Source organism: Procambarus clarkii, chromosome 3, assembly GCF_040958095.1.
Source record: "Procambarus clarkii isolate CNS0578487 chromosome 3, FALCON_Pclarkii_2.0, whole genome shotgun sequence".
Taxonomy (NCBI): domain Eukaryota; kingdom Metazoa; phylum Arthropoda; class Malacostraca; order Decapoda; family Cambaridae; genus Procambarus; species Procambarus clarkii.
In genome coordinates, this window is record NC_091152.1 from 13,144,701 (window position 1) to 13,160,230 (window position 15,530).

General features: G+C 44.2%; 1 protein-coding gene across 1 annotated transcript in view; it reads left to right on the forward strand.

The window, feature by feature from the left end:
- The window catches only part of LOC123747556 (uncharacterized), a 45,461-nt gene extending 30,448 nt beyond the window's left edge, over nucleotides 1–15,013 (forward strand). The window contains exon 3 of the mRNA XM_069330411.1: nucleotides 14,736–15,013. Within this exon, the coding sequence (XP_069186512.1) occupies nucleotides 14,736–15,013 (278 nt within the window). The remainder of the gene's footprint in view (nucleotides 1–14,735) is intronic.
- Nucleotides 15,014–15,530: the final 517 nt, after the last annotated feature.

The following is a 15,530-nucleotide window of genomic DNA, read 5'->3' on the forward strand; positions in this document are numbered from 1 at the left end:
GGCCCGGTCCTCGACCAGGCCTCCACCCCCAGGAAGCAGCCCGTGACATCTGACTAACTCTCAGGTACCTATTTACTGCTAGGTAACAGGGGCATTCAGGGTGAAAGAAACTTTACCCATTTGTTTCTGCCTCGTGCGGGAATCGAACCCGCGCCACAGAATTACGAGACCTGCGCGCTATCCACCAGGCTACGAGGCCCCCCTGTCAACGACATTAAAGCTTCAGATCTGTTGACAGGTTAAATCACCTCAAAGTAATTATGAAACCACGTTGTTTGGGAAGCTGTTTATGCTCTCATTGTTTGGTTCATCATTGTAGACAATTTTGTAGACTAGGAGGCCTTGGTCGAGGACCGGGCCGCGGGGATATTGAGCTCCGAAATCATCGCAAAGGTAACCAGCTAGGTGATGTCTTATGACAAGTGTCAATAGAGCTTATGACAATAGAGCCTCTTTATGCTCTATCTGCTTCTTCTAGAGTCTATCTGTCTATCTCGAATTTTATTTAACAGCAAACTGGGTAAAACTCGGATATAAACGATATCTTTTTCGTCTTTTTATTTTACAATCGATTTCTGTAAATATTCACTCAAGTGTAAATGATTCTTAAATTCGTGTTGGGAATGTTTATTATGGACTGTTTACAACTTAATGTAAGTTGTAAACACTGATTCACTCGCCTTTTTGATGCATGAATTTCTGGAGTAAATTTTTGGACACGAGTGAATTGTTCACTCTCTCGTCATGTTTTTCACCTCTTTATAAATATGTATCATGTTTTTTCACCTCTTTCTATATATGTATCATGTTTTTTCACCTCTTTCTAAATATGTATCATGTTTTTTCACCTCTTTATAAATATGTATCATGTTTTTTCACCTCTTTCTAAATATGTATCATGTTTTTTCACCTCTTTCTAAATATGTATCATGTTTTTTCACCTCTTTCTAAATATGTATCATGTTTTTTCACCTCTTTCTAAATATGTATCATGTTTTTTCACCTCTTTCTAAATATGTATCATGTTTTTTCACCTCTTTCTATATATGTATCATGTTTTTTCACCTCTTTCTATATATGTATCATGTTTTTATATCTCAAAAAGTAGCCATGACATAGTAAAAAAAAAAAAAAAATATGCTCATTTAAGCTATCAAAACTTACTAAAAATTTTTTACTAGCAATGTACATAAATGCAATCATTCTTTACCTGCAACAAATTTGCAACTCGTGTATGCACAAATACACGATACATCGACTGTATTTCCGTGTATTCTAGCTGTGTAAATCACTACATAAAATCCAAATCTTTTTTGTGTGTGTGTGTGTGTGATGGATATACAATATTGGTTTTCGGTGTTGTTTGAGATTTATAATGGACTAAAAAAATTGACTAAAAAAAGACTAAAAAAGACTAAAAAAAGACTAAAAAACGACTAAAAAAGACTAAAAAAAGACTAAAAAAGACTAAAAAAGACTAAAAAAGGACTAAAAAAGACTAAAAAAGACTAAAAAGACTAAAAAAGACTAAAAAAGACTAAAAAAGACTAAAAAAGACTAAAAAAGACTAAAAAAAATCCAAACCATGTGTAAGTTAGATAATTATTCTTTGAGTTCTAGCCAATTATAAAATGAAATTTGGTCCAATTTAGAGTGGTGGGAATAGTGGTCAATCAGCTAGGTTGTGTGCTAGGATCCTAGGCTAGGGGAGCCGGTCGGCCGAGCGGACAGCACGCTGGGCTTGTGACCCTGTGGTCCTGGGTTCGATCCCGGGCGCCGGCGAGAAACAATGGGCAGAGTTTCTTTCACCCTATGTCCCTGCTACCTAGCAGTAAAATAGGTACCTGGGAGTTAGTCAGCTGTCACGGGCTGCTTCCTGGGGGGTGGAGGCCTGGTCGAGGACCGGGCCGCGAGGACACTAAAGCCCCGAAATCATCTCAAGATAACCTCAAGATAACCAAGATAAAATATAAGACGAGAAACACCAGTAGGTTAATATTAACTCTCTACGCCAATATTAGTACAAATATTTATATTAAAATTAATTTATTTTTTTTATTATTATTCATATTCATATTATTCTTTAATTATTAATCATTTAATTATGTCATTATTATTATTATTGCTGCGCAAAAAATCACATTAACTTGATTTATAAATGAGAAAATCAGTAGGAACTGTGAGAAGGATTCGAACCTGGTACTGCCAAGCACACGCTTTAGACCAGTTAACCACAGCCAGAGTGCATGGTGGGGGGGGGGGGACAATGTCTATACCACAGCCAGAGTGCATGGTGGGGGGGGGGGAACAATGTCTATACCACAGCCAGAGTGCATGGGGTGGTGGGCAATGTCTATACCACAGCCAGAGTGCATGGGGTGGTGGGCAATGTCTATACCACAGCCAGAGTGCATGGTGGGTGGGGGGACAACGTCTATACCACAGCCAGAGTGCATGGGGTGGTGGGCAATGTCTATACCACAGCCAGAGTGCATGGGGTGGTGGGCAATGTCTATACCACAGTCAGAGTGCATGGGGTGGTGGGCAATGTCTATACCACAGCCAGAGTGCATGGGGTGGTGGGCAATGTCTATACCACAGCCAGAGTGCATGGTGGGTGGGGGGACAACGTCTATACCACAGCCAGAGTGCATGGGGTGGTGGGCAATGTCTATACCACAGCCAGAGTGCATGGGGTGGTGGGCAATGTCTATACCACAGCCAGAGTGCATGGGGTGGTGGGCAATGTCTATACCACAGCCAGAGTGCATGGGGTGGTGGGCAATGTCTATACCACAGCCAGAGTGCATGGGGTGGTGGGCAATGTCTATACCACAGCCAGAGTGCATGGTGGGGGGGGTGGACAATGTCTATACCACAGCCAGAGTGCATGGTGGGGGGGTGGACAATGTCTATACCACAGCCAGAGTGCATGGGGAGGGGGACAATGTCTATACCACAGCCAGAGTGCATGGGGGGTGGACAATGTCTATACCACAGCCAGAGTGCATGGTGGGGGGGGGGGACAATGTCTATACCACAGCCAGAGTGCATGGGGGGGGGGGCAAAGTGTGAAACTCTAAATTTCCTTTAGTGAAAGCCGCAGGACCCTTATAGGATTTCGTTGAATCCCAGGTTTCATTCCTTTTAGCATGTTAAGTGGTTTAAGGTGTGCACTTCGCAGTATCCAGTATGCAGGTTCGAATCCTCCTCAGGATTCCGACTTATTTTCTCATTATTATTATTATAATATCTTTATTAATTTAAGAAACTCCATTGGAATACTGAGGTAAGTGGAACTAACGATCGTATCATTAATCATATTTTGAGTAATAACATTGATTAATCTCATTGATGTATATCAAGTTATTGTGTTGTGTGTATATGGATCACAAGTCGGGGGGAGATGTTAAGGTTGATGAACTCTTTGAACCCCCACATTAGAGTCCATGGAGGGTTATGTGTGGACTGACTTCAGTCGAAGCCTCCAGGCTTCCATTGGATTTGCTGTTGTTATAGATTCAGCTACTCGGAACAAGTTCCAAGTAGCACGGGCTATGGTGAGCCCGTTACTCACCAAGCACAGGAGCGGGGCAAGTAGCACGGGCTATGGTGAGCCCGTAGTGGACTTACCTGGCACAGGAGCGGTGCTATAACCTTCCAGTGGAATCCTCTCCCCAGGTTATATATAATTTTGACAACGTCATGGTACAAGGGGTAAGGTGCGTAGCTGGTTAGTGGGTCAGCCAGAGGCTTAGGGCCCGCGCAGGTATATCCCTAAAAAAAAAAAAAACTGGGAGTAGCCTTATCCCTCTCGAATCTCGAGTAGTTCGAATCCCTCTCAGTGCTACAACTAGTTTCTTCATTTATATGGCTCACGTTAGTGTCATATCTTTCCGCGTTTCATTTATTATTATTATTTTTTATTAATAATATTATTCATTTGATTCATTTTATTATCGTTATTGAGAAAATCGTAAATTCATTGTTTTTATTATTAATTTGCTTATTATTATTATTATTCGATTTCTTTAATAAAATTTTTATTACTCATGTTATTAACAAAATGAGTTATAAAAAAATAATTTTATTACTCATTTTGTTCGTAATTTTTACTCATTTTCTTGATAATTTTATCACTCATTTTCTTGATAATTTTATCACTCATTTTATTAATAATTTTATCACTCATTTTCTTAATAATTTTATCACTCATTTTATTAATATTATTATCAATTGCACTATTCATATCACGTGTATACATTGTACATGCGTACCACAAGACCGAAAATAATCAATAATTCCGATCAACCCCTCCCCCCTCCCCCCCCTTGGCCTAAAACAAGGAATTAGACAACTTTGCAAACTCTTAACTATTTCCTAAACTCCGGACATCACCAACTTGAAAGCCATAATCTTCTAAAGAAAAAAAATCGATCTTTTATAAGTTTGATATGAAGTTGGAAAGCTAAGGTGGAGGGGGGGGGGGGGTTGGGGGGGTGGGATAGAGGGATTAGACGGGCTCTTTTGGGGGGAAAGGATTAGACAGGTTGCAGGGGGGGTCATTTGGATGGGATGACGTGCTAGAAAGGGGGGGTTTAAGACAGGCTACAGGTTTCAAATGGATGATATGGGTAAGGTAGAGTGGGATTAGACAGGTTCATGAGGCCATATGGATTGGTTGACGTGATTGGAGATGATTCGAAAGGCTCGTGTGGACGGGATGGTGTGATTGGGGGGGGGTTAGGGATTATACTCACTCACGAGACTTATGATTAGAGGATTATGTCTCCTTCACACGACATCACCACGAGAAAGGTAAGGTAATTAGAAAGAGGAAAGGTTATCTTGAGGTTATCTTGAGATGATTTCGGGGCTTTTTTTAGTGTCCCCGCGGCCCGGTCCTCGACCAGGCCTCCACCCCTCAGGAAGCAGCCCGTGACAGCTGACTAACACCCAGGTACCTATTTTACTGCTAGGTAACAGGGGCATAGGGTGAAAGAAACTCTGCCCATTGTTTCTCGCCGGCGCCTGGGATCGAACCTAGGACCACAGGATCACAAGTCCAGCGTGCTGTCCGCTCGGCCGACCGGCTCCCTCCGGTAAGGTAAGGTAATTAGAAAGAGGAAAGGTAAGGTAAATAGGAAGAAAAAAAGGTAATGCAATAACGAGGTGAAGGAACTTGTGTCCAACCTCTTGGACATCGGGTATCGAACGTCGACCATGTTTTGTACACGTGTGGATTTTTTTTTCTTCTCTCTCGATTATCAGGCACTGCTAATGAGCATCTTAATCTTGTCTCTTCTGTCTAGACAAATGCCACAGTGATTCCTTATCTTCATGAGTTTGCATGATTAACATAAGGGGGAGCCGGTCGGCCGAGCGGACAGCACGCTGGACTTGTGATCCTGTGGTCCTGGGTTCGATCCCAGGCACCGGTGAGAAACAATAGGCAGAGTTTCTTTCACCTTATGCCTCTGTTACCTAGCAGTAAAATAGGTACCTGGGTGTTAGTCAACTGTCACGGGCTGCTTCCTGGGGGTGGAGGCCTGGTCGAGGACCGGGCCGCGGGGACACTAAAGCCCCGAAAGCATCTCAATATAACCTCAAGATAGGTGTGTGTGTACTCATCTAGTTGTGCTTGGGGGGGGAGGGGGTGAGCTTTGGCTCTTTGGTCCCGCCTCTCAACCGTCAATCAACAGGTGTACAGGTTCCTGAGCCTACTGGGCTCTATCATATCTACACTTGAAAATGTGTATGGAGTCAGCCTCCACCACATCACTTCCTAATGCATTCCATTTGTCAACCACTCTGACACTAAAAAAGTTCTTTCTAATATCTCTGTGGCTCATTTGGGCACTCAGTTTCCACCTGTGTCCCCTTGTGCGTGTGCCCCTTGTGTTAAATAGCCTGTCTTTATCTACCCTGTGTGTGTGTGTGTGTGTGTGTGTGTGTGTGTGTGTGTGTGTGTGTGTGTGTGTGTGTGTGTGTGAGTGTGAGTGTGTGTGAGAGTGTGTGTGAGTGAGAGTGTGTGTGAGAGTGTGTGTGAGTGTGAGTGTGTGTGAGAGTGTGTGAGAGTGTGTGTGTGTGTGTGTGTGTGTGTGTGTGTGTGTGTGTGTGTGTGTGTGTGTGTGTGTGTGTGTGTGTGTGTGTGTGTGAGTGTGTGTGGTGTGTGTGTGTGTGTGTGTGTTTTCCAAGTTGCAATCGCGTGAAAGACGGGATATAACATGTCTCTGCCTTAAACCCACAAGATGCTGGTATTGTTAACTGCTTCAGCTCGTCGCCAATACGTTAAGATTGTGTACACACAATCGTACACACAGCACACTGTACTGTTGGTCGGACACAGGAAAAGACTTGTTACTAACCTCAAGGGGGGGGGCCAAATTCACGAAGCAGTTACGCAAACACGAACCTGTCCATCTTTTCTCAATCTTTGGCGGCTTTGTTTACAATTATTAAACAGTTAATGAGCTCCGAAGCACCAGGAGGCTGTTTATAACAATAACAACAGTTGATTGGCAAGTTTTCATGCTTGTAAACTGTTTAATAAATGTAACCAAAGCCGTCAATTATTGAGGAAAGATGTACACGTTCGTAAGTGCTCGCGTAAGTGCTTCGTGAATCCGGGTCTTGTACTGCAGTTGAAGTAATTCCTGAGCGCGCTAATAATGGATATCCAGTTCAACTTGTCGTTGCAACCCGTTCTTGCACTTTCGTATAGTCAATATTGACTTATTAAATACGTGCATATGTGACATACTAAACAAACTAGTTTACCTTGAAAAGCTTCCTAGAAAACACCGACCTTACCTAACGTTCTTAGTATGTTAAGCATCTTATTGCTTCGTAATTACAATTATTACTTAACCTATTATAGGTATAGGTTAAGTAATAATTGTAATTACGAAGCAATAAGATGCTTAACATACTAAGAAGGTTAGGTAAGGTTGGTGTTTTCTAGGAAGCTTTTCAAGGTAAACCAGTTTGTTTAGTATGTCACATATGCACGTATTTAATAAGTCAATATTGACTGTAAGAAAGTGCGAGAACGGGTTGACTTGTCAGGATAAGAGTCAACATTGCAATACATCTATCACATTAATGGGGTAATCAGCTCGGACGATACCATCATCTTAAACAACCCAACGATGGATACAAATACCTAACAAGTGACCTCGCAATGGCTGGATAATTGGCCTGTAAAACATAGTGTGTCTATCACAAACACTGCCCAACCACTTCGGCTGGACGGTAGAGCAACGGTCTCTACCGTGGACATCTTCAAGAGAAAACTAGACTGTTTTCAAAAAGAAGTTCCAGATCAGCCGGGCTGTGGTGGGTATGTGGCCGCTCCAAGCAACAGCCTGGTGGACCAAACTCTCACAAGTCAAGCCTGGCCTCGGGCCGGGCTTGGAGAGTAGAACAACTCCCAGAACCCCATCAGCCAGGTATATGTGGGCCTGCGGGCCGCTCCAAGCAACAGCCTGGTGGACCAAACTCTCACAAGTCAAGCCTGGCCTCGGGCCGGACTTGGGGAGTAGAAGAACTCCCAGAACCCCATCAACCAGGTATATGTGGGCCTGCGGGCCGCTCCAAGCAACAGCCTGGTGGACCAAACTCTCACAAGTCAAGCCTGGCCTCGGGCCGGGCTTGGGGAGAAGAACAACTCCCAGAACCCCATCAACCAGGTATATGTGGGCCTGCGGGCCGCTCCAAGCAACAGCCTGGTGGACCAAACTCTCACAAGTCAAGCCTGGCCTCGGGCCGGGCTTGGGGAGTAGAAGAACTCCCAGAACCCCATCAACCAGGTATCAACCAGGCATCTCGTCTGCGTTTAATCCCCAACCATCCAAGTGGTTGAGCACCATTCCTTCCCTCCCGTTCCATTCCAAATCCTTATCCTAATCCTTTCACAAGTACTGTATAGTGGTAATGACCTGGGGCTTTACCCCCGGATAATTCCCTCCCTCTCACAAACACTCTACATGGTCGTACAGCCTCAGTTGTTGACATATATAACATTAACGAATTGGGTCATCAGGGATTATTACACATCAATTACTCCCTCACACAAGCTGTCATATCAAGCGCTATCATGTTTGTCAACAACGCATTCCAACATGTCCAAATGGGTAAATTTCAATAGGTAAATTTAGACATCTAAACATTAATTATAAATTGGCTGACAATCACTTATATTAGATTGAGGAGGGTGACTATGGCTCAGGAATCTGTACACCTGTTGATTGACGGTTGAGAGGCGGGACCAAAGAGCGAAAGCTCAACCCCCGCAATCATACAAACATACATACAAACACAAATGGCTACTGGAGTTCAACACGAGTAAATGTAAAGTTATGGAAATGGGATCAGGTGATAGGAGACAAAAGGGACAGTACACCAGTTGATTGACAGTTGAGAGGCGGGACCAAAGAGCCAAAGTTCAACCCCCGCAAGCACAATTAGGTGAGTACAATGAAGGGGAACAGCCTACCTGTAACGATTCGAGTAAGAGACCTGGGAGTGGATGTGACACCTAATCTAACTCCTGAAGCCCATATAAATAGATAACGACAGCAGCGTACTCTACACTGGCAAAAGTTAGAACATCATTCAAAAACGTAAGTAAGGAGGCTTTTAGGGCGCTTTACACTGCCTACGTGAGGCCAGTCTTAAGAGTATGTCGCCTCATTATGGAGTCCCCATCTGAAGAAACACATAAGGAAACTGGAAAAGGTTCAGAAGTTTGCAACGAGACTCGTCCCAGCGTTATGAGGGATGGGGTATGAAGAGCGCCTGAAGGAACTGAGCCTTACGTCACTAGAAGAAAGGGAGAGGAAGGGATATGATAGGAACGTATAAAATACTCAGGTGGAATTGACAGAGTGGAAATAAACGAAATGTTCACACGGAATACTAACAGAACAAGATGACATGGGTGGAAGCTGGAAACTCAGGTGAGTCACAGAGATGTTAGGAAGTTTTCCTTTAGTGTGATAGTGGAAAATGGAATGCACTTAAGGAGCAGATTGTGGAAGCAAATACTATTCATAATTTTAAAACCAGGTATGATAGGGAAATGGGACAGGAGTCATTGCTGTCAACAACCGATGCTCGAAAGGCGGGATCCAAGAGTCAATGCTCGATCCTGCAGACACAACTAGATGAGTACAAATAGGTTTGTACACTCACACACACACACACACACACACACACACACACACACACACACACACACACACACACACACACACACACACACACACACAGGGAGGGGCCTGGTAGCCTGGTGGATAGCGTGCAGGACTCGTAATTCTGTGGCGCGGGTTCGATTCCCGCACCAGGCAGAAACAAATGGGCAAAGTTTCTTTCACCCTGAATGCCCCTGTTACCTAGCAGTAAAATAGGTACCTTGGAGTTAGTCAGCTGTCACGGGCTGCTTCATGGGGTGTGTGTGTGGTGTGTGTAGTGGAAGAAAAAAAAAGTAGTTAGTAAAACAGTTGAGAGGCGGGCCGAAAGAGCAAAACTCAACCCCCGCAAACACAACTAGGCGCACACACACACGCACACACACACACACACACACACACACACACACACACACACACACACACACACACACACACACACTGTACACACCGAAGGTGTCCCCAATGGCCGGCTATCTTCCCTGAAGCAGCAAGCTTACCAACACTACCACCACTACCACAACTACCGGGGAGTGTGTGTGTGTGTTCTTACTCCAAAACTTCCACCAGGATCCCCAGCTAAGAGCTCTTTCATGTGTGTGTGGCCCACTAACTTAAGACTTACAAGTGTTGCCTCCAAGACGTTCTACGCTAAGTGCACACCTTTATGTTGTAATGGATCTAAGTTGGTAAATATATATATATATATATATATATATATATATATATATATATATATATATATATATATATATAGAGTATGTCGTTATGCGTGGTTTCCTCCGTGGCTATGGGTCCCCCTTCTTCCAGCTAGAGGTGGTACTCCCTTCCATTATATATATATATATATATATATATATATATATATATATATATATATATATATATTAAATATGACCGAAAAAGTAAGATTAATAATTCTAACACGAATTTTCTCAATCTTTCGTACATTTCTTTTCACTGTTGGAGGTAATTCAAAAATCAATTCTCCAAAATTCATTTTTATTTCTAGTCTGACGCGACACTTGAGCGCGTTTCGTAAAACTTATTACATTTTCAAAGACTTTACACATACACAACTGAATAGAACTTACATATCTCCGATTTGTTTATATCTACATTTGAGTGAGGTGGATGGGGTGAGGTGGTATTTAATAGGGTATTAATTTCATCAACACAAGACAGAACACGAAACAATGGGTATTGAATGGAAGTGATTTGTAGAAAGCCTATTGGTCCATATTTCTTGATGCTTCTATATTGGAGCGGAGTCTTGAGGTGGGTAGAATATAGTTGTGTATTAATTGGCTGTTGATTGCTGGTGTTGACTTCTTAATGTGCAGTGCCTCGCAAACGTCAAGCCGTCTGCTATCGCTGTATCTATCGATGATTTCTGTGTTGTTTACTAGGATTTCTCTGGCGATGGTTTGGTTGTGGGAAGAGATTATATGTTCCTTAATGGAGCCCTGTTGCTTATGCATCGTTAAACGCCTAGAAAGAGATGTTGTTGTCTTGCCTATACACTGTTTTTTTTGGAGCTTACAGTCCCCAAGTGGGCATTTGAAGGCATAGACGACGTTGGTCTCTTTTAAAGCGTTCTGCTTTGTGTCTGGAGAGTTTCTCATGAGTAGGCTGGCCGTTTTTCTGGTTTTATAGTAAATCGTCAGTTGTATCCTCTGATTTTTGTCTGTAGGGATAACGTTTCTATTAACAATATCTTTCAGGACCCTTTCCTCCGTTTTATGAGCTGTGGAAAAGAAGTTTCTGTAAAATAGTCTAATAGGGGGTATAGGTGTTGTGTTAGTTGTCTCTTCAGAGGCTGCATGGCGTTTCACTTTCCTTCTTATGATGCCATGCAGCCTCTGAAGAGACAACTAACACAACACCTATACCCCCTATTAGACAATTTTACAGGAACTTCTTTTCCACAGCTCATAAAACGGAGGAAAGGGTCCTGAAAGATATTGTTAATAGAAACGTTATCCCTACAGACAAAAATCAGAGGATACAACTGACGATTTACTATAAAACCAGAAAAACGGCCAGCCTACTCATGAGAAACTCTCCAGACACAAAGCAGAACGCTTTAAAAGAGACTAACGTCGTCTATGCCTTCAAATGCCCACTTGGGGACTGTAAGCTCCAAAAAACCCAGTATATAGGCAAGACAACAACATCTCTTTCTAGGCGTTTAACGATGCATAAGCAACAGGGCTCCATAATATATAATATATATATATATATATATATATATATATATATATATATATTATATAATATATAGATTATATTTTATATTATATATATATATATATATATATATATATATATATATATATATATATATATATATATATTATATAGATGTCACGTCTGCGACGGGAAAAAACATGTTATTTTTTTAAAAACTGGTTTTTTTCATAGGAGGGAAATCTTCGAAACCTGTTTACCGACTGCTTTGAAATTTTCACACAACATTGCATTCGAATAGGCGCGTGTTTTTATATACCTACTATATAGATGCCGCACCTGTGACAGGTAAAAAACATGCGTTTTTGAAGAACAACGCCATCTGTTGAACATAGACCAAGATTCTAAATATATATAAATAACACGACCCCTACCCCGTTCAAGCAAGAACAAGCACGACCCTTAGCCCCTTGAAGCATGAACAAGCACGACCCCCTAGCCCCTTGAAGCATGAACAAGCACGACCCCTAACCCCTTGAAGCATGAACAAGCACGACCCTTAGCCCCTTGAAGCATGAACAAGCACGACCCTTAGCCCCTTGAAGCATGGACAAGCACGACCCTTAGCCCCTTGAAGCATGGACAAGCACGACCCCCTAACCCCTTGAAGCATGAACAAGCACGACCCCCTAACCCCTTGAAGCATGAACAAGCACGACCCCCTAACCCCTTGAAGCAAGAAGCACGACCCCCTAACCCCTTGAAGCAAGAAGCACGACCCCCCTAACCCCTTGAAGCATGAACAAGCACGACCCCCTAACCCCTTGAAGCAAGAAGCACGACCCCCTAACCCCTTGAAGCATGAACAAGCACGACCCCCTAACCCCTTGAAACATGAACAGGCACGACCCCCTAACCCCTTGAAGCAAGAAGAAGCACGACCCCCTAACCCCTTAAAGCATGAACAAGAACGACCCCCTAACCCCTTGAAGCATGAACAAGCACGACCCCCTAACCCCTTGAAGCATGGACAAGCACGACCCCCTAACCCCTTGAAGCATGAACAAAAACGACCCCCTAACCCCTTGAAGCATGAACAAGCACGACCCCCTAACCCCTTTAAGCAAGAACAAGCACGACCCCCTAACCCCTTTAAGCAAGAACAAGCACGACCCCCTAACCCCTTTAAGCAAGAACAAGCACGACCCCCTAACCCCTTGAAGCATGAACAAGAACGACCCCCTAACCCCTTGAAGCATGAACAAGCACGACCCCCTAACCCCTTAAAGCAGGAACAAGCACGACCCCCTAACCCCTTGAAGCATGGACAAGCACGACCCCCTAACCCCTTGAAGCATGAACAAGAACGACCCCCTAACCCCTTGAAGCATGAACAAGCACGACCCCCTAACCCCTTAAAGCAGGAACAAGCACGACCCCCTAACCCCTTGAAGCATGGACAAGCACGACCCCCTAACCCCTTGAAGCATGGACAAGCACGACCCCTAACCCCTTGAAGCATGGACAAGCACGACCCCCTAATCCCTTGAAGCATGAACAAGAACGACCCCCTAACCCCTTGAAGCATGAACAAGCACGACCCCCTAACCCCTTAAAGCAGGAACAAGCACGACCCCCTAACCCCTTGAAGCATGGACAAGCACGACCCCCTAACCCCTTGAAGCATGAACAAGAACGACCCCCTAACCCCTTGAAGCATGAACAAGCACGACCCCTAACCCCTTGAAGCATAAACAAGAACGACCCCCTAACCCCTTAAAGCAGGAACAAGCACGACCCCCTAACCCCTTTAAGCAAGAACAAGCACGACCCCCTAACCCCTTGAAGCAAGGACAAGCACGACCCCCTAACCCCTTGAAGCATGAACAAGCACGACCCCCTAACCCCTTAAAGCAGGAACAAGCACGACCCCCTAACCCCTTGAAGCAAGAACAAGCACGACCCCCTAACCCCTTGAAGCAAGGACAAGCACGACCCCCTAACCCCTTGAAGCAGGAACAAGCACGACCCCTAACCCCTTGAAGCATAAACAAGAACGACCCCCTAACCCCTTAAAGCAGGAACAAGCACGACCCCCTAACCCCTTGAAGCATGAACAAGCACGACCCCCTAACCCCTTTAAGCAAGGATAAGCACGACCCCCTAACCCCTTGAAGCATGGACAAGCACGACCCCTAACCCCTTGAAGCATGGACAAGCACGACCCCCTAACCCCTTGAAGCATGAACAAGCACGACCCCTAACCCCTTGAAGCATGGACAAGCACGACCCCTAACCCCTTGAAGCATGAACAAGCACGACCCCCCCCCCCCCCCCCCCGCCCCTCAACCTTGTGACTTCACTAAGTAAATCGCGAAAGATCTTGATTAAATCCTACAGTCATAAACTTTTTCCTCATCTTCTAGTCTTCTTGGAGTACACAACACCACACTTCAATCCTCTCCTACTACTCCTCCTCATTCTCTTCTCCCCTCGCCACTCCCTGCTCTTGTGTCAAGACGTTTCTCCTTCTCTCTATCCTTGTGTCAAGACGTTGCATCCTTCCGTCAAGACGTTTCTCCTGCTCTCTATCCTTGTGTCAAGACGTTTCTCCTGCTCTCTATCCTTGTGTCAAGGGCGTTTCTCCTGCTCTCTATCCTTGTGTCAAGACGTCTCTCCTGCTCTCTATCCTTGTGTCAAGACGTTTCTCCTGCTCTCTATCCTTGTGTCAAAACGTTTCTCCTGCTCTCTATCCTTGTGTCAAGACGTTTCTCCTACTCTCTATCCTTGTGTCAAGACGTTTCTCCTGCTCTCTATCCTTGTGTCAAGACGTTTCTCCTGCTCTCTATCCTTGTGTCAAGGACGTGTCTCCTGCTCTCTATCCTTGTGTCAAGACGTCTCTCCTGCTCTCTATCCTTGTGTCAATACGTTTCTCCTACTGTCTATCCTTGTGTCAGCCTCTGTTTCTCATCTTCTGCCTATCCGTGTCTGGTCGCATGCTGGCGGGTCACTCTGCAGGTTTAAGGATGCTGCGAAAGCCGTATTTTCAAGACGATTCGTTCATCTCCTCTCATCTCCCCGTGTCTGAGAGCATGGGTGGGATGCTCAGTTCTCTACACTGTAGAGTTGTGAATGAGAGATATGGAAAGTGAGAGGGAAATGCCTATGCAAATATTTCCTGTTTCTAGTTAAATTATGTTTTATAAAGCAGAGAATTTAGATTAGAGAGGGTGTCATAGTAGTTGCTTTCAAAGTAGGGCTGCCTTCAGTCAAAGTAGAGCTGCCTTCAGTCAAAGTAGAGCTACCTTCAAAGTAGAGCTGCCTTCATTCAAAGTAGAGCTACCTTCAAACTAGAGCTGCCTTCAGTCAAAGTAGAGCTGCCTTCAGTCAAAGCAGAGCTGCCTTCAGTCAAAGTAGAGCTGCCTTCAGTCAAAGCAGAGCTGCCTTCAGTCAAAGCAGAGCTGCCGTCAGTCAAAGCAGAGCTGCCGTCAGTCAAAGTAGAGCTGCCTTCAGTCAAAGCAGAGCTGCCTTCAGTCAAAGCAGAGCTTCAAAGTAGAGCTACCTTCAGTCAAAGTCGAGCTACCTTCAAAGTAGATCTGCCTTCAGTCAAAGTAGAGCTACCTTCAAAGTAGAGCTGCCTTCAAAGTAGAGCTGCCTTCAGTCAAAGTAGAGCTGCCTTCAAAGTAGAGCTGCCTTCAAATAGAGCTGCCTTCAAATAGAGCTGCCTTCAAATAGAGCTGCCTTCAAATAGAGCTGCCTTCAAAGTAGACAAGAATGTGTCAAAATCAGGCGTCCAGGACTCTTTTTTTTTTTTTTTAACTTTCATCGATTAAATAACTCGACTACTTCTGGAACCAATGTAGAAATCTTGTAGGGCGAGGGACGGTGCCTGTCTGATCAGCCAGGCTGTGATGGCTGGCCAGACAGTAAGATGGGACATTTTGCCCCCCCCTAAAGGCTAGTCACAGGTAAACCAATTCACTCCACTCTCCCACTAGACATCCTCCTATCACGAGTCTTAGGTATGCGTGTATGAATGAATACCTTCAAAAGATATATACATTCCTATGAATACCTTGTATGAATACAATCCTTCTCCCCCCCCCCCCCTCCCCCTCTAACAATCTCGAGCATCTGGCAAATTGGAGG